The sequence below is a fragment of the Schistocerca nitens genome, chromosome 1, assembly GCF_023898315.1.
Source record: "Schistocerca nitens isolate TAMUIC-IGC-003100 chromosome 1, iqSchNite1.1, whole genome shotgun sequence".
NCBI lineage: Eukaryota > Metazoa > Arthropoda > Insecta > Orthoptera > Acrididae > Schistocerca > Schistocerca nitens.
The window spans coordinates 144,796,577-144,823,067 of NC_064614.1; the positions used below are offsets into that span (position 1 = coordinate 144,796,577).

Consider the following 26,491-nt stretch of genomic DNA (forward strand, 5'->3'; position numbering starts at 1 on the left):
TTAAAGACTGCGATGGAGCTCCGTATGCCACGGCAAACTGGCTGACACTGACGGCGGCGGTGCACAAATGCTGCGCAGCTAGCGCCATTCGACGGCCAACACCGCGGTTCCTGGTGTGTCCGCTGTGCCGTGCGTGTGATCATTGCTTGTACAGCCCTCTCGCAGTGTCCGGAGCAAGTATGGTGGGTCTGACACACCGGTGTCAGTGTGTTCTTTTTTCCATTTCCAGGAGTGTATTTAAATGAGAGCGAAAGGCTCGTTAACTCACACGCCTAAGTACGGAGGAGACCAGACAGCGAGGTCATCGGTCTCATCGGTTATGGAAGGACAGGGAAGGAAGTCGGCCGTGCCCTTTCGAAGGAACCATCCCGGCATTTGCCTAGAGCGATTTAGGGAAATCGCGGAAAACGTAAATGAGGATGGCCGGACAAGGGATTGAACCGTCGTCTTCCCGAATGCGAGTCCAGTGTACTGGAATCACTGTGAATCGGTTCTTGACATTCAAACAACAGTGCATCAAGAAGTTTAAAAAATTTCACTCAAAAATGAATCTACTTCGCAAAATTGCCGGAAGCAGTTGTCGTGTGGACGCTAATACTTTACTTTGTGTATCCCGCTGGTGAATATTGCGCTCCCGTGTGGAATGCTGGAACTAATACTCACCCAACAACGCTCACTTGGTTCTAGATCCAACAAAGACCATTGGCGGAGGGGAGTCTAACTAAACCACCAAACCTGCTCCAGGCTGAACTGCATTAGAATTGCTCAAGGAAGGTGCGGGTACACCTTGTCCAAGTGACATGGTTTCCATTCATTTGCATGTTGCGACTGTGGAGTGGAGGAGCAAAGAATGGAACCCACTGTTAAGGAGTGCCTACTTCGAGCTTCTGCAGGTGATCTGATGACTCTGCACCAAGTGAATCAGAGTACTCTGGACTGGTTGACAGATTTGGACATTTTCATTTGAGTGTAGACACTTCTGTGTACTTATAAAACATCACGATATACAAATAGACATTAACGTGCAAGAGGTGTAGCGCACGCGAAATGTCGGATTGTTTGACGCGGACGTAGGCGAGAACATGGTGCCGTTTGCAGCCTGTCGTGCAAGCAACGTGCGGTCTCTGTCAGAGGTTACGAGCGACGTGCCTCCGGCAGCAGGTGAGTGAGTGCCGCGACGTGACGAGCAGACGGCGACGTGGCGACGGACGTCTGACGGCTGACGAGTCCTCCGCTGCGCTGCGCTGCGCAGTCCCGCGTCTGGCCCTAAACGCGTTAAGGGAGCCCCCGGCGTGATTAAGGGCTGCTGCTGCCGCAGGGCGCGCCGCGGCTGATGGGACGACGCCCCGCTACTCCAGGGCTGCTCCTCCTTGCCTGTAGCCGCCGTGCGATACACGCCGCGTAACCTCCAGCCTACTGCAGGCGACCTTTAAGCTGGGGCTAATCTCACACTAGGCGACTTTCTCCGATAAAGGTGAAAGACTACCACGTCTTGTAAATTGTCAACAGAGTTCGGCAAAAGGAGACAGACGACAAAAGGTCATCATTCAAGTGTTAAGAATGGCTGTGGTGTGAGGTCTGAGTGGGTTACGGTCAAATGGGAGGTGTTCCATGGATCAGTGTTGGGGCCACTCCTGCTACTTATTTATATGAGGCGTGTTTTTTTAAGTAAGTACCGTTTTGAAATTAAAAAAAAAAGACGTGCTAAGATATTTCACAGCTGCAAAATACTAACGTAAATTCTTTACAGACGAACGCAAAAACTGGTAGAAGCCGACCTCGGGGAAGATCAGTTTGGATTCCGTAGAAATGTTGGAACACGTGAGGCAATACTGACCTTACGACTTATCTTAGAAGAAAGATTAAGGAAAGGCAAACCTACATTTCTAGCATTTGTAGACTTAAAGAAAGCTTTTGACAATGTTGACTGGAATACTCTCTTTCAAATTCTAAAGGTGGCAGGGATACAGGGAGCGAAAGGCTATTTACAATTTGTACAGAAACCAGACGGCAGTTATAAGAGTCGAGGGGCATGAAAGGGAAGCAGTGGTGGGGAAGGGAGTGAGACAGGGCTGTAGCCTCTCCCCGATGTTATTCAATCTGTATATTGAGCAAGCAGTAAAGGAAACAAAAGAAAAACTCGGAGTAGGTATTAAAATCCATGGAGCAGAAATAAAAAGTTTGAGGTTCGCCGATGACATTGTAATTCTGTCAGAGACAGCAAAGGACCTGGAAGAGCAGTTGAATGGAATGGACAGTGTCTTGAAAGGAGGATATAAGATGAACATCAACAAAAACAAAACGAGGATAACGGAATGTAGTCGAATTAAGTTGGGTGATGCTGAGGGAATTAGATTAGGAAATGAGACACTTAAAGTAGTAAAGGAGTTTTGCCATTTGGGGAGCAAAATAACTGATGATGGTCGAAGTAGAGAGGATATAAAATGTAGACTGGCAATGGCGAGGAAACCGTTTCTGAAGAAGAGGAATTTGTTAACATCGAGTATAGATTTAAGTGTCAGGAAGTCATTTCTGAAAGTATTTGTATGGAGTGTAGCCATGTATGGAAGTGAAACATGGACCATAAATAGTTTGGACAAGAAGAGAATAGAAGCTTTCGAAATGTGGTGCTACAGAAGAATGCTAAAGATTAGATGGGTAGATCACGTAACATAGAGAAGGTATTGAATAGAATAGGAGAGGAGTTTGTGGCACAACTTGACAAGAAGAAGGGACCGGTTGGTGGGGCATGTTCTGAGGCATCAAGGGATCATAAATTTAGCATTGGAGGGCAGCGTGGAGGGTAAAAATCGTAGAGGGAGACCAAGAGATGAATACACTAAGCAGATTCAGAAGGATGTAGGCTGCAGTAAGTAATGGGAGATGAAGAAGCTTACACAGGATAGAGTAACATGGAGAGCTGCATCAAACCAGTCTCAGGACTGAAGACCACAACAACAAGAACAATATATTTCAACAATTTTATTTTTACATGAAAGCCTGTACCTTAATCTACTTTTCCACACAATTTCCGTCAATATTCAGGCACTTGTCATAACGTTGTACCAGTTTTTGAATACGCTCCTCATAGAAGTCTGCCGCCTGACTTGTTAATCACTGCATCACCACTGTTTTGACTTCGTCATCGTCTCGAAGACGCTGACCGCCCAGGTGTTTCTTCAAGTGCAGGAACAGATGGTGCCGGCCGCGGTGGCCGAGCGGTTCTAGGCGCTTCAGTCCGGAACCGCGCGTCTGCTACGGTCGCAGGTTCGAATCCTGCCTGGGGCATGGATGTGTGTGATGTCCTTAGGTTAGTTAGGTTTAAGTAGTTCTAAGTTCTAGGGGACTGATGACCTCAGCTGTTAAGTCCCATAGTGCTCAGAGCCATTTGAACCATTTTGAACAGATGGTAGTCACTGGGCGCAAGATCGGGGCTGTACGGAGGATGATCTAGAGCTTCTCATCGGAAAGATGTGATGAGATCTTTGGTCTGATTTGCCACATGCGGACAGGCATTGTGTTGCAGTAAAACGATGCCTTTCCTCAACTTCCATGGACTGTTGCTTTGATTCTGGTGTGACGTAGATCACCCACGTTTCATCGCCGGTAACAATTTGGCTTAAGAAATCATCACCGTCGGTGTGGTACCGCTCAGGGAAAGTCAATGCTCTGCCTAAACGTTTGGTTTTGTGCACATCCGTCAACATTTTCGGTACCCAACGTGCGCACAATTTTCGGTAATACAATTGCTCGGTCACAATGGCATACAAAACACTACGAGAAACAATAGCAAAGTCATCCCGCAAGGAGGAAATCGTAAATCGTCTGTTTTCTGTCACCTTATTGTCCACTTCCTGCACCAAACTTTCATTAACGACCGAAGGACGCCCTCTCCGTTGTTCACCATGCACATTTGTGCGGCCAGCTTTAAATGGTCTCACCCACTTTCTTACCATTCCATCACTCATAATGTTTTCTCCGTAAACTGCACAGATCTCACGATGAATATCGATCACTTTTAGGCCTTTATCACTAAGAAATCTTGTAACAGCCCGTACTTCACTGTCGGCGGGACTCACGATTATCGGAGACATATTAAACATCCAGTACACAACGTAAACATGGGAGAATCAGACTGTAATGGCGTCAGTGCATAGATTAAGGTACAGGCTTTCATGCAAAAATAAAATTATTGAGATATCTTAGCACGTCTTTTTTTAATTTCAAAACGGTACTTACTTAAAAAACGCGCCTCGTATGAATGATATGCCCTTGTAATGTTATGTGAGCCTCGCTGCCCTTTCCTAATGAATTTGTGCCTAATTTTACTCTGAGAAGCTCAGTAATGTATGTAAATACCGTAAATGTAAATTTGATTCAAAAAGTACGTACTTGAAGTGAAGCGCAGCTGGACAACAACAAACTCTTTAGCGCGCAATCCCCGCGAAGATAGTATTAGACAATCTTTGAGTGTGGACTCAAAAAAAGAAGACAATTTACTAACAAAAAGAGGACTGTTAATCTGTATCTTGTGGAAAGAGCACGTGTTACTAGGCCGTCGCTCAGAACGTATTGTTTCATTTAATGAAAATTGCTATTTCAGTGACAACACCGAGTAAGGCATCTGTAAGAGTTGGCAAACATTTATGTATACAAATTTTCTGGAAGTGAAGAATAGAAATATCATGTATTTTGAAAAGGAAGTGAACTTCATTGTCGTCGCCGGTTATCAATCGACAGAATTGTAAGTGTACAAAGTTCACTAAAATACAGGAAAGAATATGCATTCTCTATAGTTTTCATACTATACGTAACAACCACTCATCATTTCTTAATTGCAGTAATTGGGTTATGTTCTTGTATAATAGTATGGTGTCGAACTCCACTGACCACTTTTGATGCAACAGGATGTGTAGTTTGAAGGAAGTTTGGGTTAAACATTTCGTCGTTTCAGTCTTTTTCATCGGAAGAAGTGCTCGCCAAAGTATCCGTACGGAGCACAAAATGTGCCACGCGGAATTGTTACCAAGACCAGAAAGTTCACACGCTCATAACGCTGAAACTATTTAATTTTAAAACACCAAACTTTCATTAAAATGTACGTAACACCAGTCGCTTCAGTAACGGCACGTTCTAAATGAAATTAAATCACTAGTTCTTCATCTCACAGATTACTTTTACAGCGCTATCTAACACGGTGTTATCCGTAGGCCGGTTAGCAAGCGGCTATCTCGAACTATTCTACTCACTGCCCATTCCACTATATTCGCGTGGTAACAGCTTAATTCTGATAGGCTGTTGGTCTAAATGACCAATCAGAATGTTCCTTCCAGATCATTCTCGCGGCAAAACTTGCCTTATCCAATCAGTAATCTGATAGTAATTAATGTCATTAAAACTTCAGTTTCTAGTATAATGTTTAATCAAAATAAGTGAAGTGCAAAATATTCTCCAAATTAATAAATAAACTTACTCTGCCTGTAACTTTAATTCTCGCTGCTGTTATACAAAAGCAGGCTCACACCGACAAACAGCACGTCATCTGAATCGTGGTTGCACCATAACTTTCCCACAGTTCGTTTGTACAAGGTTTTACATAAAATGACAGTGTTGTTGTGTCGTCTTCACCATCATCATTCATCACCGTTACGGTCGGAGGAAGGCAATAGCAAACCACCTCCACTAGGACCTTGCCTAGTAAGGCGGCGCGGGTCTCCCGCGTCGCTCCCCTACGCTCTGTAAAGGAGTATGGGACTTGTGGTGTCACCGCCACACACCACACTTGCTACGTGGTAGCTTAAATCGGCCGCGGTCCATTAGTACATGTCGGACCCGCGTGTCGCCACTGTCAGAATCGCAGACCGAGCGCCACCACACGGCAGGTCTCGGGAGACGGACTAGCACTCGCCCCAGTTGTACGACGACGTTGCTAGCGACTACACTGAGGAAGCCTTTCGCTCCTTTGCCGAGCAGATAGAATAGCCTCCAGCTAAGTTAATGGCTACTACCTAGCAAGGCGCCATTAACCATTTGTAACGTTGCATGTACCTCAAGATAGAGTCTCACTTGTATCATCAAGAATGCTGTATACCAAAGGACGATATAAAATTTAAGTGTTCTAGTAGCTACGTTCTTTTCTGTATCACATTCATCACGTATCCTGTTCCAGACTTAACGCCAGACGGCGTGAGTTGACGCGTGCCCTTTCGGCTACTTCACTGTGGACTGGCTGCCTTAACAGTCCACTACAGGACTCATCAATCATCATCATCAAGTTTTAACGTATGTCCCACATACACTCTCTAAATCATTCTCATGCACTCACACAGCAAAATTGTAGGCAAATAATAATTTTATCGCTTTTTGTGTTACGTAATGTAAAGTAACTAAAGTTTTGAAAGTAAAATTCTAATTAATTGATTTCATGCAGTGACAACTTTGTAATGGCTTCAACTGATAATGAAAGTCAATTTGTTATTGTTCCTAACTGGGTTTTAAAACATAAACGTCAGTTTTAGGACTTATAGGTAATTTTCATCACCTCCGGAACTATAATAAATAAAAATACGAAATTTTGACAGCATCATTCCATTAATAACAAAAGGCTGTGTACCAAATTTGAACAAAATCGAATAATAACTAATATGAATTATTTAGATTCGTAGAGGGTATGAATTTTCGTACCGATTGAATGTTACTCTATGCAGTTCTCACGGCGGGCAGCGTCAGCTGAGCTGTGAGCAAAGAGAAAAACAATGTAGCCACCCTGCAGCCACCGTACCAAACGGCTGCGTGCTTAACTGCAACGAATGTCATCTCGTCCTAACTTGCTACGTTACAAGTGATGCTGTTTCTGGGCGACTCGATCAAGAGAACGGTGTCCCTCAGGGGTGTGTTATAAGTGCGACTGGTTACTATTCCTATCAGTAGTAGTCAATCCACGATTCATTGCTTGTGGATTACGGTGCCATGTTTTGCTCCTCCTCCAACCTTGCGACGACCACTCGTCAGTTGCAACCAACGATACGGCGGTTGGGCGAGAGAGTAGATACCATAGACTGAATTTTCCTCAGAGAAAGGCGTTTGTATTACGAGGGCAGTTCAATAAGCAATGCAACACATTTTTTTCTGAAACAGGGTTGTTTTATTCAGCATTGAAATACACCAGGTTATTCCCCAATCTTTTAGCTACACAACACTATTTTTCAACGTAATCTCCATTCAATGCTACGGCCTTACGCCACCTTGAAATGAGGGCCTGTATGCCTGCACGGTACCATTCCACTGGTCGATGTCGGAGCCAACGTCGTACTGCATCAATAACTTCATCATCCGCGTAGTGCGTCCCACGTATTGCGTCCTTCATTGGGCCAAACATATGGAAATCCGACGGTGCGAGATCGGGGCTGTAGGGTGCATGAGGAAGAACAGTCCACTGAAGTTTTGTGAGCTCCTCTCGGGTGCGAAGACTTGTGTGAGGTCTTGCGTTGTCATGAAGAAGGAGAAGTTCGTTCTGATTTTTGTGCCTACGAACACGCTGAAGTCGTTTCTTCAATTTCTGAAGAGTAGCACAATACACTTCAGAGTTGATCGTTTGACCATGGGGAAGGACATCGAACAGAATAACCATGACTTTACCGGCTGAGGGTATGGCTTTAAACTTTTTCTTGGTAGGGGAGTGGGTGTGGCGCCACTCCATTGATTGCCGTTTTGTTTCAGGTTCGAAGTGATGAACCCATGTTTCATCGCCTGTAACAATCTTTGACGAGAAATTGTCACCCTCAGCCACATGACGAGCAAGCAATTCCGCACAGATGGTTCTCATTTGCTCTTTATGGTGTTCGGTTAGACAACGAGGGACCCAGCGGGAACAAACCTTTGAATATCCCAACTGGTGAACAATTGTGACAGCACTACCAACAGAGATGTCAAGTTGAGCACTGAGTTGTTTGATGGTGATCCGTCGATCATCTCGAACGAGTGTGTTCGCATGCTCCGCCATTGCAGGAGTCACAGCTGTGCACGGCCGGCCCGCACGCGGGAGATCAGACAGTCTTGCTTGACCTTGCGGCGATGATGACACACGCTTTGCCCAACGACTCACCGTGCTTTTGTCCACTGCCAGATCACCGTAGACATTCTGCAAGCGCCTATGAATATCTGAGATGCTCTGGTTTTCCGCCAAAAGAAACTCGATCACTGCCCATTGTTTGCAACGCACATCCGTTACAGACGCCATTTTAACAGCTCCGTACAGCGCTGCCACCTGTCGGAAGTCAATGAAACTATACGAGACGAAGCGGGAATGTTTGAAAATATTCCACAAGAAATTTCCGGTTTTTTCAACCAAAATTGGCCGAGAAAAAAAATGTGTTGCATTACTTATTGAACTGCCCTCGTAAGTTTGATCGTCCCTGTCGCTCTTTTAACCTGCCTGTTCTTAAAATGGAGGTCACTGTTCTCGATTTTAGATATTCAGTTTGGTTTCTGGGTTTGACGTTTGACGAGCGGCTGATATTATTACCACATACGAAGAGGATTAAAGCCAATGGTTTAAAGGAATTTAATATTTTGTAATTCCTCAGCCACAGGTCATCGAGAGCAGACCAGACATGTCTGCTGCAGTTTTAAAAGGCGTTTCTGCGATTTCGCCTTGACTGTGGATGCATGTTTTAAGGCTCAGTCAGGCCATCTTAACACCATCGACGCTCTTCACCGCGAGGGGACTAGACTGGTGACAGGAGCATATAGGACCAGTCCGGTTTCCAGCTTCTCTGTTGGGACTGGTGAATCACCTCTCGTCAACCGACGGCAGATCCTCATGATGCGTCATGTATGCCGCCTACTCTCCGCCCGCGATTCCCGGCATTCCGTACCGTTGCTTGCCCTCCACTGGAGCGACTGTTTAGAAACGAAGCGATTCGTGAATTTCGTACAGCAGGACTCAGTGGCTCTTAATGCGGCTAATATTTCAATGCTTTCATCGAGGTTATAGTTGTTCGCCTCCCTGGTTAATAAGGAGACCTAGAATTGAATATGTAACACGTCAGCCTCAGTTGCATATATACCCCAATCTTTACCCAGGTTTCAGCCAAAATAATTTGGCCTTCTTCAGAAGCCAGTGACACTAAACTATTGCATGCCAAAGTTTGGCCATGTCAAGTATAAAACTATAGCACCGTAGTAACCAGTCATAAATCTACAGTACTTGGGCTGAAGAGATACAGCAGGCCCCATTGCGCCGACGAGGTCGGTAGGCCGCGAGAGCTCTTCAGCCCAAGTAATGTAAAAATGGTTCAAGTGGCTCTGAGCACTATGGGACTTAACTCCTGACGTCATGAGTCCCCTAGAACTTAGAACTACTTAAACCTAACTAACCTAAGGACATCACACACATCCATGCCCGAGGTAGGATTCGAACCTGCGACCGTAGTGGTCGCGCGGTTCCAGACTGTACCGCCTAGAGCCGCTCGGCCACCCCGGCCGGCCCAAGTAACATAGATTTATGACTGGTTACTACGGTGCTACAGTTTTATACTTGACATGGCCAAACTTTGGCATGCAATAGTTTAGTGTCACTGGCTTGTGAAGAAAGCCAAATTATTTTGGCTGAAACCTGGGGAAAGATTGGTTTCTATTTGCAACTAAGGCTGACTTGTTACATGTTCAATTATCACAGTTGCTGACAGCGCTGGACAATGTTAAAAATTCTTAGACCTAGAATTATTTTAGATCAATCAGTATCCAAAAAGAAGTTTACTTCGTGATATATTTTGAAATCCTCGTTTTGCAGAATTTTATCCGATCACTGTGACTCTAGAATCGTTTACACTGATGAGTCTAAGCAGATTACTTCCATAGCTTGCGCTGTGTTTTTTCCAGAATGTGTTCTCAAGATTCGGTTACCTGGTACATTCACAGTGCGTGATGCTGAATTATATGCGACCCTGAAGGCACTGGAGAAGATGCTGTGTCTTACTGCTACCAAAGTGCTCATCTACACCGACACCCTAAGCGCTCCTGAGGCTATTGATGACATGTATCCGGTATAAAACTACCTTCAGCGGATCAGCGACACCCTTTTTGACTTACAGAGGCAGGGAAAAGATGCGTCATTCTGCTGGGCAGCGGGGCTCGGGGGCATTACAGTAATGAAGCAACAGATGAAGCAGCTAAAATGCCTGCTCGGAAAAATAAATTCTGAGTTTTCTGCCCCTGTACATACAGTTACGTCGCTGTTACGGCACAGGCTCCTGGGTCTGTGGGCGGCGGAGTGGCTAGGGTTGAGGAACAACAAGCAGTCGGTGTACCAGCGACACCCCGTGGCGTTTCTCCTTCCAGCCGTTGCCTTGACGCAACTCCGGATAGGGCACTGCTTTCTGATGCATGGATGCCTCCTCTGCCAGGAGAATCCACCAATATGTGATGCTTCGGGTAGCTGTACATCACATTTTAACAGAGAGCGTTTTATACCAAGCCATCAGGGCTGCAACCCACTTACCTGCTGACCTGTCCTCCATTTTATCAGTTATGAATCGAATGTCGTCCATCATTTAAGACTGTGTGTGATGGCCGATCTTGTCAATAGTATCTTACGTAGAAGGTTTAAAATGCCTTTCCAGTGTGATTGCATCATCTGTTATTTCTCAATGACGAGCCAGGCTCAGTTCTCTGTTACACTATTTTAGATGTAGCGCACTTACGGTCTGTGTATTTCAATCACAGGCTACCTTGAGACATACGTCTTTTGGTCTTCTGTGTAAAAGTGTGTGAGTGAGAGAGAGTTCCCCAGGCTGGGTGGGGATTAGATTTGTGGCGCATACTTCTCACAAAACAAAACAACATTCATATCTAATTAGTTAAGTAACTCGTTGTTGAGCGCCCTACACATACCACCACCACCATTGCCATAACTGTCTGCATCAGCCTGGCAATACCCCCGGTAGCTGAATGATCAGCGCGACAGAATGTCAGTCCTAAGGCCCCGGGCCGGCCGGAGTGGCCGAGCGGTTTTAGGCGCTACAGTCTGGAGCCGCGCGACAGCTACGGTCGCAGGTTCGAATCCTGCCTCGGGCATGGATGTGTGTGATGTCCTTACGTTAGTTAGGTTTAAGTAGTTATAAGTTCTAGGCGACTGATGACCTCAGAAATTAAGTTCCATAGTGCTCACAAGGGAACCTCCCCATCGCACCCCCCTCAGATTTAGTTATAAGTTGGCACAGTGGATAGGCCTTGAAAAACTGAACACAGATCAATCGAGAAAACAGGAAGAAGTTGTGTGGAACTATGAAAAAATAAGCAAAACATGGGCAAGATAGGCAACAACAAGGAAATAGTAAGTTCAGGAATGCCGTGGTTAGCGTGAGTAGCTGCGGAACGGGAGGTCTTTGGTTCAAGCCTTCCTTCGAGTCAAAAGTTTAACTTTTTATTTTCAGTTTATGTGACAAACGCTTATGTTTTCATCACTTTTTTGGGAGTGATTTTCACATCCACAAGAAAATCTAAATCGGGCAATGTAGAAGAATCTTTTTACCCATTCGCCAAGTGTACAAGTTAGGTGGGTTGACAACATATTCCTGTCATGTGACGCACATGCCGTCACCAGTGTCGTATAGAATATATCAGACGTGTTTTCCTGTGATGGAATCGGTTGAGCTATGACCTTGCGATCAAATGTTTTCGGTTCCCATTGGAGAGGCACGTCCTTTCGTCTACTAGTCGCACGGTTTTGCGGTGCGGTAGCAAAACACAGACACTAAACGTATTACAGTGAACAGAGACGTCAATGAACGAACGGACAGATCATAACTATGCAAAAATAAAGAAAGTAAAATTTTCACTCGTGGGAAGATTTGAACCAAGGACCTCTCTTTCTGCAGCTGCTGACGCTACCACGGGACCATTTTTTTTATACAAACATTTATTAAAAAAACAATGTTACACTCCAAATACATACTAGTTATGCATACATGAAGTTATTTAAACATTTCAGTTACGCTGACGTTAAGGAAAGACAACAGAGGATTGTGTTACTGACTAATTACCAGAAAGAATTAATTTAAACATCAAGAACAAAATTTTTAAAGACATTCAAACTTCAACCTGAAGAAGTAAAATCTGCACTTTGAATCACATGAGGTGCAATCTTTACAGAAGCATAATTTCTTTATGATGGATATCAGCAAGTTGATGGGATAATTTTTATTAAAACAATTTAATAATCATATTAGACAATTTCTGAAATACTTGAGAATGGCGGAAAGGAGATATATAATAATTTGACTAGCCTTCCAGCTACACTTTCTGGACATTAATTGAATCTGAAGTGATCAGATCTATATAATCAGTCTTTCGCTGGATCAGATCTATATAATCAGTCTTTCACTGAGAAACTGACTTACACATCACAGTGCAAAAATGAACAGGCAATGTGCCAGCCATTGAATATTACATTTATCAGATAGAATCTTATGGTTTTAAACAATCGATAAGGACATTTCTATAAAAACTGTCTATTTCCAAATTTCTAGTATAAGCCAATAATGCACCTTTAATGTTTTGTGTTTTGACACTATTTCGACACACAATCTCAATGTCACATAAGTTCTGTACATTAGCTTATAAGTTGCAAAAACTACTCTCTGAAGTAGAAAAAGTACACATCATTAATATACTGTAAAATCTTAAATAGTATCCTTAAGGTAACTACAATACATCACTGTCAACACAGTCTTCTTTTTTATATTAACCAATGCCTATTCTTTCAAATACAATCTTTAACATATTACCGAACTTTTTCTTGTGATTCGAATAGCTTCTAATTTTGTGAAACTCACACAGCATGTGTACCTTGAACTCTATGATGCTATCGGATCCTAATTTGTTAAGGACGTAGTTAACAAAATTTCCCAGCAACCAGTGCACAGCGTTATTTTTTGCTTCTGGGAAATAGCGTGCGTCAGGCCTGTGTATCAATGACAGCGATATATACTCAGGGGATGTTCTTGTAATCAGAGCTATTTGCTCTCGGACCCACTTCCAACTATTCATGTGACCACTGCAAGTATATCTGTGAATTACCGTGTCAACTAGATGGCATTGTTGACATAAATTTGTTTCACAGAGTCCGATTGCGTGCAGTCTTTCATTGGTGCTAACTATGTTGTTAACTGTCTTGTACCATGCCGTTTTTATGTTAGACGTGAGCACATTAGAACTAATGTTTTTCCAAATCTCAGTCCACTCAATGTTTGGAAACTGTCGTTCTATTTTGTTTCTTCCTTCGCTTTTCTTTCGTTCCCGCATTATGGCTCTCGATGTTAAGTGTCGTGACTGCCTGAGTTCGACACTGACATAACTAAACTCAACATAGAAAATCCTCACGTGCTGTAAGCGACTGTTGATATTCTGCACGTCAATCGGGGGAAGCAGGCTTGGAGGTTTAATGATCTCGAAAAGTTGGCTGGTTATGCTTTCTCGCGAGTCTTTTATTAAATTAACTTGCCTTTTGATAAAAAGAGCAGAGGCTTTATCCGTTATATCAGTTAATCCTAGTCCACCATTTTTAGGATCTAAAGTGGCTACTTTAGCAGGTACTCTGAACACTTCACCTCTCCACAAAAAGTTGGTGATTTTGGACATTATTCTCCTCGCTATCATTCTCGGTATTGGAAACAGCTGGGCAGTATAATAAGCCTTAGCAAGGATGCATGAGTTGATATACTGTGTTCTTTGAACTTGGTTCATATATCGAGTTAAATTCTCTACAATGGCTCCTTGCACTTTATCTGCTGCAACTTTCCAATTTAAAGCCGTCATTTTCATAGGACATGCTGTCAGGGTGATCCCAAGTGTTTTATGTTGTCGGACTATTTTTGCCCACTCGACGTTGATATTATCAAAACCTCTGAGATTTAACATCTTACTTTTTTTTTCGTTTGCATTGGCTCCAGATGCTCTACAGTACGAATCAATCACCGTTGCTAGCGTGGTTACCTCGTCATTATTCCTTATAATGACCCCTATATCGTCAGCATAGGCTCTTATAACTGTTTTATTTCCTGATAATGTTAAGCCTTTTAATGTAGCATGGACATGTCGGAGGAAAGGTTCCAGCGAAATTGCGAAGAGCGACATGGACAGAGGACTTCCTTGAGGAACACCTCGTTGTATTTGCATCGGCCTGGATTGTTGACAATTCACCGCTATTTTAGCATTTATTCCAGTTGCTATGTTCTTAATCAACTGTATGACCCTATCGTTGAAACCAACTTTCTTCAATGTCTGTAGAAGATATTCATGATTTACTACATCGAACGCTTTATAAAAATCTAAAAACAATAAAGCACACTTTATGTTTGTTACAGAAGTTATTGCAATGATATCCCTGAATTCCGCTAGATTTTGAAAAATGGTTCTGCCTTGTGCACAGTTCTGATGTTGACTAATAATTTTATCTGTAAGGCATGAAATTCTCTTGTTTATTATTCGAGCTATTAATTTGTAATCAGAATTCAGCAGTGAAATTGGACGAAAATTATTTAAATCTTTGTTTCCATTATTTTTTGGCACCAAAACAATTTTACTCTCCTTAAACTCAGCCGGAATCATTTTCCCCTGAATAACCTCATTTACAATGTCCGTGATTTTTGCACCTACTATTGGCCAGCAACGGATGTAAAACTCTGCTGGCAGACCATCCGGTCCTGGGGATTTTTTTGGTGGTGAGGCGCACAGAGTCTCATACACGTCTTCTTCAGTGACAACCTCGAGAAAATTTTCGTTGTCATCATCTGTCAGCTGTGGGGCTAGGATGTCAAGGAATTCTTCCAAGGAAGCATCTCTACTTTGATGTACAGAATATAGCTCGCAATAATAGCGATAAATCTCGTCCATGATATCCTGCTGGGTTCTGAGAATCGTACCGTGTTTTGTTCGAATTTCATCAATAAAAGTCCTTCTCCCGTTTTTCGTATGCTTCACTAAATGATATAGGGAAGCAGTTTCATCTTCTGACACCGAATTTGCCTTCGATTTTATTTTCAACCCTTCCATTTGACTTCTCTTGATATTAAGTAACTTGGCTTTGACTTTTTTGATGTCTGCTATCCGAAGTGAGGAACCTGCTGAGACTTGATCATATAGATCTCTCAAAACGGAATAGTAATACTCTATAGTGCATTTCATTTCCCTTGCGCTCTGGGCACTGTATTGAATAAGAACTTTCCTCAACTTTGGTTTTGCCATTTTAACCCACCAGTCAGTAGCAGTGGCATATCTACTACGGGCTCGCAGGCATATTGCCCATGTTTCTTTAATCAGATCTTCTAAATCATGATTTACTAACAAGGAAGTGTTCAAATTCCACTGATTCTTGAATCGGCGAACCGGCTGTCTTGTTAGATTTATGCAAGCTAAGACACTTGAATGGTCTGAAAAGTACGTAGGAATGGTTTCTACTTTTGTCACGGAAGTTTCAAGATTTTTAGAAATATATAGTCTATCAATCCTGCTGCGTGATATTGCCGTGACATAAGTGAACTCAACACTGGAGGGGTATTTGATTTCCCATACATCCTTTAATTCTAAACCAGTAACTAGTTGTTTTAGTTCACTTGAGAAATTTAAATTAGGTAACTGATCTTTTCGATTTAAAACACAATTAAAATCACCTCCAAGTAATAACTGTCTTGGCGATTTCCTTAACAAGTATATCAGGTCATCTTTGAAGAAACGTGCCCTGTGAGCTCGATGAGAACTTCCTGAAGGGGCGTACAAGTTGACGATAGTCACATCATAGAAATTTAGTCCTATTCCTCTTCCGGATTCCAGTCGTTCCACCTCGCTTACTGCAATCCCTTCCCTCACCAAAATAGCTGTTCCAACACTTGTTTCGTGAGACACATTTATGTAACTGACAAAACCGGGAATTACCAAATCCGAAATTAGAACTTCTTGTAACAGGGCAATATCAGTCGCGGATTCGTACAAAAATTCCTTAAGGGCCGATAATTTCAAACCGGTCGTGATTTTATTTATGTTTATAGTGGTGACAGAATAAGATTGCGTCATTGTGCTGTCACTATGAAGTTGTTTTGATGAACTAATATAGTTTTATGTGGTTCAGGGTTCAGTTAAGCTGTAACAGCTTTCTCGGAAGGCTGAACATGGAATAACACTTCAGTCAGTTTATTAGTTACTGTCCCGTTTTTTTCTGCTTCTAATGTTTTCTCTTGTAACGCAAGCAGACTGATTTCCTGGTAAACTTTCTGATCTTTCCTCAAGTGATTCGTGTACGACCGTTTCGGACTGAACATTCTTTGGGCTTGGGTCGCCCCTACCGGATTTTCCCTTCCCTTGGTTACGAACTACATTCTCATTTGGTTGTGTCGGTATTTTACTTCGCGGCTTATCTGGAGCAGCAGCAGACGCTTTCGCAATTTCGGTTGCCGGCGGCGCCTGCCCTGAGGTGTTGACCGTGATTTCAGTTTGGCCACCACTTCCTCTTTCTTTATTAATTTCACCCACTTTCTGATCGAGGGAAACAAGTGGAGACTGAAGTTTTGCAACGTCTCCCTGAATCTGTTTATTAACAGATAGATTCTGATCTTTGCAATCGGCTACTGCACCTGATGTTTTTTGCAAATTAATGCTGCTTACACCCCCTTTATTTTCTGGTACCGTATGTGTATTATCTTTCTGTTCATTAGATTCCATTCGCATTTTGCCTTCAGGTTCCTCTGCCTCCTCATCGCACTGTTTTTGCTTGCGAAGTGAGGGAGTGGGACAAGACAGCTCGTCCTCTGAACAACTATCAGTTATCTCCAGAGGTCGTTTTATCGGTTGCGTTTCAGTTTCACGAGTAGTGGCAACAGGGTTTCCTTTTGTTGTTAACGGGGGAAACTGACTGTTATCGTGAAGGGAGACATCAGCTTGGCCCGCTGCGTTAACATCCTCAACCAGTTGTTCCGGGCTATTCTTTGGTAACAGATCATTTAAGGTAAGCTTCTGACGCTGTATCAAATTACTTTTAAGAACAACAGTTCGCCGCGGACATTCCTGTCTGAAGTGGCCGGTTTCGTTACATATATGACATGTAGCTTCCTGACCTGTATAAACAATTTGTGCCTTATACCCACAAACAGTTATGTGAGACGGAATATTCGTCTTAACGTCCATCTCTACACAGCGGACCCCGTTAAAACACTGCAGTTTAAAGCGAGGCGACCATCTTTCATTTGCAATTGATTTAACGTCTCCGTAGTTTGAAAGAGCTTCCTTAATCTTATCATTTTCAATTTCAATGGGAAGATTCAAGACACGAACGGTTTTGTAATGAATGTCCGCCCTATAGATGGAAACCTTACTTTTATAACCATTTCTATGCACAAAATCTACTTCATAGCCCCACTTTCGTAACACTTTATCAACAGTCGAAGCACTGATTAACTTGACAAAAACACAGTATTTTTCCTGATCCAGTTGCCAGGTATGAACGGTTTCAGAATTTAGACCAATTACCTGTGTAATCCAGTCATCTATTTCCAGGGATGTCGGCTGAACAGGACGGGATTCCTTGTCAAAAGCAAATACCATAGTATTCTTCCTGAGGTTTGTAGCCATGGTTAATCCAGCGAAGCAATTTCGGTTAAACAACCGAAATTCCAAGTAGCAGCAGCAAGACCAGAAAGAGTGATCAGATCACAAGGAACAGAAACGAACACGGAGATTAACGGACGGACGGCACTCGGCGGAGCACAAGTACAGCGATGTAAACACAGAAGTGCAGCGCAACAGTTAACAGCGGCCACTCGCGAGCGCGGCTGAAACGGAACTGTGGACCATGGCACTGCTGAGCTTACGTCCTCCTTGTTGTTGCCTATATGTCCCATGGACTACTCAGTTTGTATATTTTGCTTATTTTTTCATAGTTCCACACAACTTCTTCCTGTTTTCTCAATTGATCTGTGTTCAGTTTATCAAGGCCTATCCACTGTGCCAACGTATAACTAAATCTGAGAGGGGTGCGATGGGGAGGTTCCCTTGTCAGAGCCATTTGAACCTAAGGGCCCGGGTTCGATTCCCGGCTGGGTTGGATATTTTCTCCGCTCAGGGACTAGGTGTTGTGTTGTCCTAATCCTCATTATTTCATCCCCAACGACGCGCAAGTCGCCGAAGTGGCGTCAACTCGAAAGACTTACACCCGGCAAACGGTCTGCCCGACGGGAGGCCCTAGTCACACGACATTTACATTTTAGCATGGCAGTGCACCATGTCATGAGGCAGTGTCTATGAGGCAATGATTTGTGTACAGTAACATTACTGAAACGTCCCGACAATGGGACACCTTTGGGAGGAGTTTCTCCAGACTCCAGCGTCTACTATCACTAACTTCTCTGGTTTCTCCTGTTGCGGAAGAATTAGCTGAAATTCCTTCACAGACATTCAGACACCTCACTGAAAGTGACTCCAGCAGAGTTCGAGCTGGTGTAAAGGCGAAGGGTCGCCACAGCCCATACTAATGCCCATGAACACGTGACCGGACATTTTAATTAGATAGCGTATACCAAAATTCGCATTGTGGATCCCTGGAAGCGCAATCTGATTCGAAAAATTCTTTATTTCACAAATGCAATACAGATTTTGTGAGACATTCCTAACAAGCACAGATTAAATATTAAGTACACACGCTGCCTGAGCAAAGACTAAACGTGTAATGATCTTTGACTTACAAGCTCGGTTCGTACAGAGCAATTGTGCTTGCCATCTGATACATTTATCACTTCAAAAACTAATAAACAGTGAGCTTTGTTAGTGAATCTGAAATTAACCAAATTACTGTTCCAAGCTGCACCTCAAGAACTGCCTCATCTCGTCCTTGCATGATTACTGAAAAATACTAAGAAAAATTGCTGGTGCAGGCATTATAAAGCTTGATGAACAACTTTCTTTCGGCACAAACCACATAGGAAAATGGCGCCATAAGGCCACCTAGTGTCACTGAGAATGGAAAAGGCCACATGGCTGTACCCACGGACAAAGGAAATCTTCCAGAGCAATAAGTACGTCTGTGTAGAAAGAATATGATAAATGAGTGCATAACGTTCAAAATAATTAAACAGAATTGGTAATTTCGTATAACACCTCTTGGTGTCAGCTGTGGCGACCTTTTAAGTTTATCGGTCAAATAACTCACTTCAGATCTCACTGGGATGACAAAAGTCATGGCATACTGGCGTAGGGCAGCAGCTCAACATGTCATGACTCAACAAGTCGTTGGGAGTCCCCTGCAGAAATACTGAGTCATGCTCCCTCTATAGCCAGCCGTAATTGCGAAAGTTTTGGCGTTGCAGGAATCTGTCCACTAACTGACCTCTCAATTACGTCCCATGCATGTTCAGTGGCATTCGCTTTGGGCGATGTGGACAGCTAAATCATTCGCTCGAACTGTCCAGAACGTTCTTCGAGCCAATCGCAAACAATTTTGGCCCTGTGACTTGGCGCATTATCATCCCTAAAAATTCCATCGTTGTTTGGGGACAAATGGTCTCCAAGTAGCCGAAAATAGCTGTTTACAGTCAATGATTGGTTCAACTGGACCACAGGACCAGGCCCATTCCATGTAAACACAGCCCACGCCATTATGGAGCCACAACCAGCTTGCAACACTGCCTTGTTCGCTACTTCGGTTCATGGCTTCGTGAAATCTGCGCCACATTCGAACCCTACCATCTCACCAACTGAAATCGGGTCTCATTTGACCAGACCACGGTTTCCCTGTCGTCTAAGGTCCAACCAACGTGGTCACAGGGCCAGGAGAGGCGCTGCAGGCGATGTTGTGCTGCTAGCAAAGGCACTCGCATCGGTCGTCTGCTGCCACAGCCCATTAACGCCGGATTTCACCGCATTGCCCTAACGCAGGGCTTCACAACATACGTGCTCGCGGAGCAAGCTGTGAGCAGCAAGGCGCGAGCACGGAGCAGCGCGAGCACGGTACCCCCACTACCGGACCAGAGCGGAGAGTGGGGAGTCACGTGGGGTACACAAAAGCTGCCGCCAGTCGATGTAAATCCGCGGCCACCTGCAGGGATATCACTCAAGAATTATTACTGCGACAATTGAAACAAATAAAGGAGAATGTACATGTGCCACATAATTTTATTAGCTTAGTGTATGCCTCTACCATCTGTAGACACTGAAACTAAAGAATTCCACGACAATCCTATATTTTCAACACTTTCTTCAACACTACTTAAAATATCACCTCCGGTTGTAGTGTTCTTCATGGCTACTACATCGAGGAGCTCCTCCCTCACCTGAAGATCTCTATTAACACCTCTAATAAATATGGCAAGCTGCGCTGTTCCAGTGATATCAACACTTTCGTCCAGAGCTAGAGAATACGCCATAAAATCTTTACAGATATTTGCAAGCTGGCTCTGGACGTCGTCTGCCATGTCCTGTATGCGACGCATAATGGTCGTGTTAGATAATGGCACAATCCGAAACTGTTCAACTTCAGATGGACACAAATGTTCCGCTGTAACTACCAAACATTCCTTTATTAAATCGCCATCAGTTAAGGGGCGGAGGGATTTTGCTAAAAGCAAAGCAATTTTGTAACCCACTCTGAGAGCTGCCTCAGTTGATTTTTCTTCGTCGTCCAGATCTTCTTCGGATAGCTTCCTTTTAAGTTTAATAACTTCCCGTGCACGATCTGGTCAATCACATTTTCCACGTCCGTAGTCTTCCGCGTGGTACGACATATAATGTCGCTGCAAATTAAATTTCGTAAAAGAATTCAGCGTTTTGTGACATACTAAACATTTTGCAACACCATCTTTTTCTGTAAACAGATACAATTCCCCCCAATGGGGGTTGAACTGCGAAAGCATGGTTGGGGTTACACAACGGCGACTTCACATGATTCTTAACCAGTGAAGTGACTGTTAAGAGCTGATCGTAGTACTTTAAACGTTACACAATCGGCGCGAATTCAATAGGCACGCTGCGGCCCTATTCAAACGTGCGTGCGCATTTCCCCTCCCTCCCCTCCCTCCTACTCCACGACCTTGTAGCTGCTCGCGAGCACGTGCCTGAGCAGACGCGAGTACTCGCGCTCAAAACCGGCCGGTTGTTAAGCCCTGCCCTAACGGATCCCACATTGATATCTGCGGTTATTTCACGCAGTGTTGCTTGTCTGTTAGCACTGACAACTCTACGCAAGCGCCACTGCTATCTACAGCGAGAGGTAACACCTGAAAGTTGGTATTCATGGTACACTTTTGACACAGTGGGTCTCAGAATACTGCATTGCCCAACGATTTCCGGAATCGAATATCCCGTACGTCTAGTTCCAACTACCAGTCCGCGTTCAAAGTTTGTTAATTCGCATCGTGCAGCCATAATCACATCTGAAATCTTTTTATATGAATCACTTGAGTACAAAGGACAGCTCCGCCAGTGCACATTGTGTAAACAATACTACCGCCATCTGTACACTCTTATGTACATGTCGCTATCCCATGACTTGTCCCTTCAGTGTAAAACGCCCTCACTTGTTACACGCTAACGTTTATTTTTCGCACGTCAATAGGACTTTAAAGTCCTTATGGCTTTAGAAGTTCCATAAATTTGGCTGTAATGCTATATTGTCGTTTTAACGAAGAATGCAGATGCTTTGTTTATTGTGAGTCCCAACCCTCCGCTTCAGGGATCTGGAGTGGCTACTTTGGCATTTACTCCAAACATTTCTACATTTTTTCTTCCCACAAAAAGGTGGTGATTTTTGACATTATTTCTCTAGTGATGCTTTTTGGTATGGGAAAAGTTTGTGCAGTATGACACGCTTTAGAAAGTATCCATAGCAGTCTCCTGGGTATCAAGAGGCTAGCCCAAGACGGAGTAGCATCTAACCAGTCTTCGTACTGAAGACCTCAGCAACAACAGAAAGTCTTCAGGGGGTTATGTATTTTACTCCCTGCACCTGATTCATATAACGTCGTAAATTTTCTGATATGGCTGCGTGTGCTTTCTCTGATGCTTGTTTCCAATTTATACCGGCCGTTTTCATCGTGCATGCTGTTAAGATTGTCCCAAGCGTTTCGTGTTGTTTGATTTTGCCCGTTCTACGTTAAGTGGTCGATACCCTTGAAATTTAAAATTTTGCTTTGATATTCATTTGTGTCAGCTCCCGAGGCGCGGATGTAGGTATTAATCATTGTCGCTAGCATGGTTACTTTGCTGGTATTTCTTACGATGACTCCTACATTATCAGCATAGACTCTTATGGTTCATGGCCTATTAGTGTTACGTCCGTCAAACTGGCAGGAGCATTGCGATGAAAGGGGTATAGCGAAACGCTGAATAAAAGCATGGAAAGAGGACTTCCTGAGAAACACCTAATCCTAGTTGTAACTGCTTCGTTGTTTGGCCGTTAACCGCTGTATTAGCGTTAATGCCTATTGCGATGTTTTTAATCAAGTGTAACTATCTTTCGAGGAAGCCCAGTTTTTGCATCGTCTGTAGGAGATATGTGTAGTTCACTGGGTCAAAAGACTTATGTGAATCTTAACAATAAAACACATTTTAAATTTGTCACTGTGGTTAATGAAGTGATGTCCCTGTATACGGCTAATATGATTTCATCTTTACCTGCGATTTTGTCTGCGAAAGAAGAAATTCTCTTGTTATAATTCTAGCAACTATTTCGTAATCAGATCTGAGCAGCGAAATAGGACGCAAGTTACTTAAACCTTTCTTCTCTTTATTTTTTGGAACAAGTACAATTTTTCTCTCTTTAAGTTCAGTGGGTTCTGCTTTCTCGTGAATAGCATCGTTTGCAAAGAAGTCATTTTCTCACCCCCTAAACGCGTAGAAAATCGCTATTGGTAAACCATTAGTACATGGAGATTTTTTGGGGGTCGAGATGCGCAGCTGAGTTGCAAACAGTCTCATGCACTTCCTCTTTGCTGACTTTCGAAAAGGATTTCTTCATTGTCATCAGTGGAAAGGGGTATCGGTATAATTTCGGCAAAATTCCCGAGTAGACTTCTTCATAACAGTGATAAAATTCATTTAGTGTCTTATTGTGTGATCTGAGTACCAAACCACTTTTATTTCCTATTCCATCAATAAGAAACCTTCTTCTGTTTCCAGCATGCTTGGATAAGTGATTTAGGGATGTCGCTTCATCCTCCGATGCAGTTTTAGCTTTGGATTTTATTTTGAGCCGTTCTGTTTTTTGCTGAACATATGAATTTTTCAACTTTGTGTAGTTCAGTTCTATAGTATGTTTAACCTTGTTGGCTCCTCACGCGCTGCATAGCACAATGACGTTTCTCGTCTTCGGTTTCACCATTGTTTAAAACTATCACAGTTGCACCCTACCCAATGCACGCAGGTATATTGCCCATGCTTACTGTAAAAGGTCTCCCTTTCTTGTAACAAGGAGACATTCAGATTCCACTGATTCCTAAATTAATGGGTCGGTTGTGTGATTAAGTGTATGCAAGCCAACACACAGGATTGGTCGGAAAAATGTAGGGAACTGTCTCAATTTTTTAGAAAGGTAAGCCGGCCGCGGTGGTCTAGCGGTTCTGGCGCTGCAGTCCGGAACCGCGGGACTGCTACGGTCGCAGGTTCGAATCCTGCCGCGGGCATGGGTGTGTGTGATGTCCTTAGGTTAGTTAGGTTTAAGTAGTTCTAAGTTCTAGGGGACTTATGACCTAAGATGTTGAGTCCCATAGTGCTCAGAGCCATTTGAACCATTTTTTTTTAGAAAGGTAAATCAAGATGTTTACAAATATCGGATCTGTCAATTCTCCTCCGTCAACCCGGCCTGGTACGGATCCCACACTGATTAGCAATACTCAAGTGTAGGTCGAACAAGTGTTTTGTAAGCCCCCTCCTTTGTTAATGGACTACATTTTCTAAGAACTCTCCCAATGCATCTCAACCTGGTACCCACCTTACCAATAATTAATTTTATGTAATCATTCCACTTCAAATCGTTCCGCACGCATACTCCCAGATATTTTTCAGAAGTAACTGCTACCAGTGTTTGTTCCGCTATCATATAATCATACAATAAAGGATCCTTCTTTCTATGATTCACAGTACATTACATTTGTCTGTGTCAGTTGCCACTCCCTGCACAAAGTGCCTATCCGCTGCAGATCTTCCTGCATTTCGCTGCAATTTTCTAATGCTGCAACTTCTCTTCTTTGAAAAAACGTGGCCTTATCGGCTCTTGAAGTGCTCTCTGATGAGTCGTACAGGTTGATAAGAGTCACGTCAAACACCTAGCCTCCTTCCACATTCAAATCGTTCTATTTCAGCGCTGGAATTCCTACCCTTATTAAAATAGCGGTTCTTACACTTGATTCGTGTGACACATTTGTATTCTCATCATATCCCGGGCTCTTCAAATCCGGCATCACCACTTCTTTCAGCAGGGCGATATCCGTCCCAGACTCATACAAGGATTCTCTGAGTTTCGCCATTTCCCGTTCTGGTACAAGCTTATTTATGTTTGTCGTAGTAGTTGAATAAGACTTTCATCGGACTATCATTTTTGTAGCTATTTTGAATTTGAGTATTTTAGTTACTTGCAGGTTCTCTCGAAAATTACACATTCACGGAAATTTTCACAAGATACACACATCAAAAAAAGTTTTGCATCACCTCGGTTCCGAGAGTTCCGGAACCTGGACAGAAAATTGGAATAGAGATCAACATATTACTCATGAAAACCACGCATTTCATGTTGAACCACCATACGGCGAGACCTTCAGAGGTGGTGGTCCAGATTGCTACACCGGTACCTCTAATACCCAGTAGCAAGTCCTCTTGCATTGATGCATGCCTGTATTCGTCGTGACATACTATCCACAAGTTCATCAAGGCACTATTGGTCCAGATTGTCCAACTCCTCACCAGCGATTCGGCGTAGATCCCTCAGAGTGGTTTCACGTCGACCATAAACAGCCCTTTTCAAGGAGCCCACGCTGGCCACTCTAGTCATTCACAAGATGTGCACGATGGGGGCTCGAATTGGCGTCCACGAAGACGAATGCCTCGCCATTATGCTGCCGATGTGGTTGCACTATCCGTCGGAGGATGGCACTCACGTATCGTACACTCCATGATCACCAGCGGCGTACGTCGGCCCCACATAACGCCACCCGAAAACAGTAGGGTACATCCACCTTGCTGCACTCGCTGAACAGTGTGTTCAGCCTGACTTGGTTGCCCGCAAACACGTCTCCGACGTTTGTCTGGTTGAAGGCATATGCGGCGCTCCCATGAACACCTCGCCGCTTTTCTGTCTGCGGAATGAATATGGTATATCTACATCAACATCTATACTCCTCAAGCCAACTTGTGGTGTGTGGCGGAGGGCAAATTGTGTACCACTGTCATTCCTATTAGTGATGTATTGCGAAACAGTCGAATGGTGTTTACATGTTAATGGCACGTTAAATGGATACGCCGTATTCTGTAGCGGTTCTAGGCGCTCAGTCCGGAATCGCGCGACTGCTACGGTCGCAGGTTCGAATCCTGCCTCGGGCATGGATGTGTGTGATGTCCTTAGGTTAGTTAGGTTTAAGTAGTTCTAAGTTCTAGGGGACTGATGGCAACAGATGTTAAGTCCCATAGTGCTCAGAGCCATTTGAACCAAGCCGTATTCTGGGAATATTTACTATTTGCACGATATACGAGAGAGAATTGTCAGAGCATGAGCTTCGATAAGTGCCGAAGTGATAAGGAATACCACTCAACCCATGATGAAAAGATTGCAACACTGCATTGATACCACTGGTCATCACTTCGAACACCTTCAGTGAATGGACGTTCATGCCACCTTTTTGACCTTCGTTGACCTTCAAAGCCCTTACTGCTACACGTCATTGGATTCGTCTCGACAGACGCTATCAGAAAATAAGTATCAAACTGTAGCATTCCATTTAAAAGCCGGCCGCGGTGGCTGAGCCGTTCTAGCCGGTTCAGTCCGGAACCGCACGACTGCTACAGTCGCAGATTCGAATCCTGCCTCGGGTATGGGTGTGTGTGATGTCCTTAGGTTAGTTAGGTTTAAGTAGTTCTAAGTTCTAGGGGACTGATGGCAACAGATGTTAAGTCCCATAGTGCTCAGAGCCATTTGAACCAAGCCGTATTCTGGGAATATTTACTATTTGCACGATATACGAGAGAGAATTGTCAGAGCATGAGCTTCGATAAGTGCCGAAGTGATAAGGAATACCACTCAACCCATGATGAAAAGATTGCAACACTGCATTGATACCACTGGTCATCACTTCGAACACCTTCAGTGAATGGACGTTCATGCCACCTTTTTGACCTTCGTTGACCTTCAAAGCCCTTACTGCTACACGTCATTGGATTCGTCTCGACAGACGCTATCAGAAAATAAGTATCAAACTGTAGCATTCCATTTAAAAGCCGGCCGCGGTGGCTGAGCCGTTCTAGC

General features: G+C 43.7%; 1 protein-coding gene across 1 annotated transcript in view; it reads left to right on the top strand.

Moving 5' to 3' along the window:
* Positions 1 to 1,082: 1,082 nt before the first annotated feature.
* LOC126222592 (uncharacterized) overlaps positions 1,083 to 26,491 on the top strand; it is a 112,296-nt gene continuing 86,887 nt past the window's right edge. Inside the window, exon 1 of the mRNA XM_049942195.1 lies at positions 1,083 to 1,161. Within this exon, the coding sequence (XP_049798152.1) occupies positions 1,083 to 1,161 (79 nt within the window). The remainder of the gene's footprint in view (positions 1,162 to 26,491) is intronic.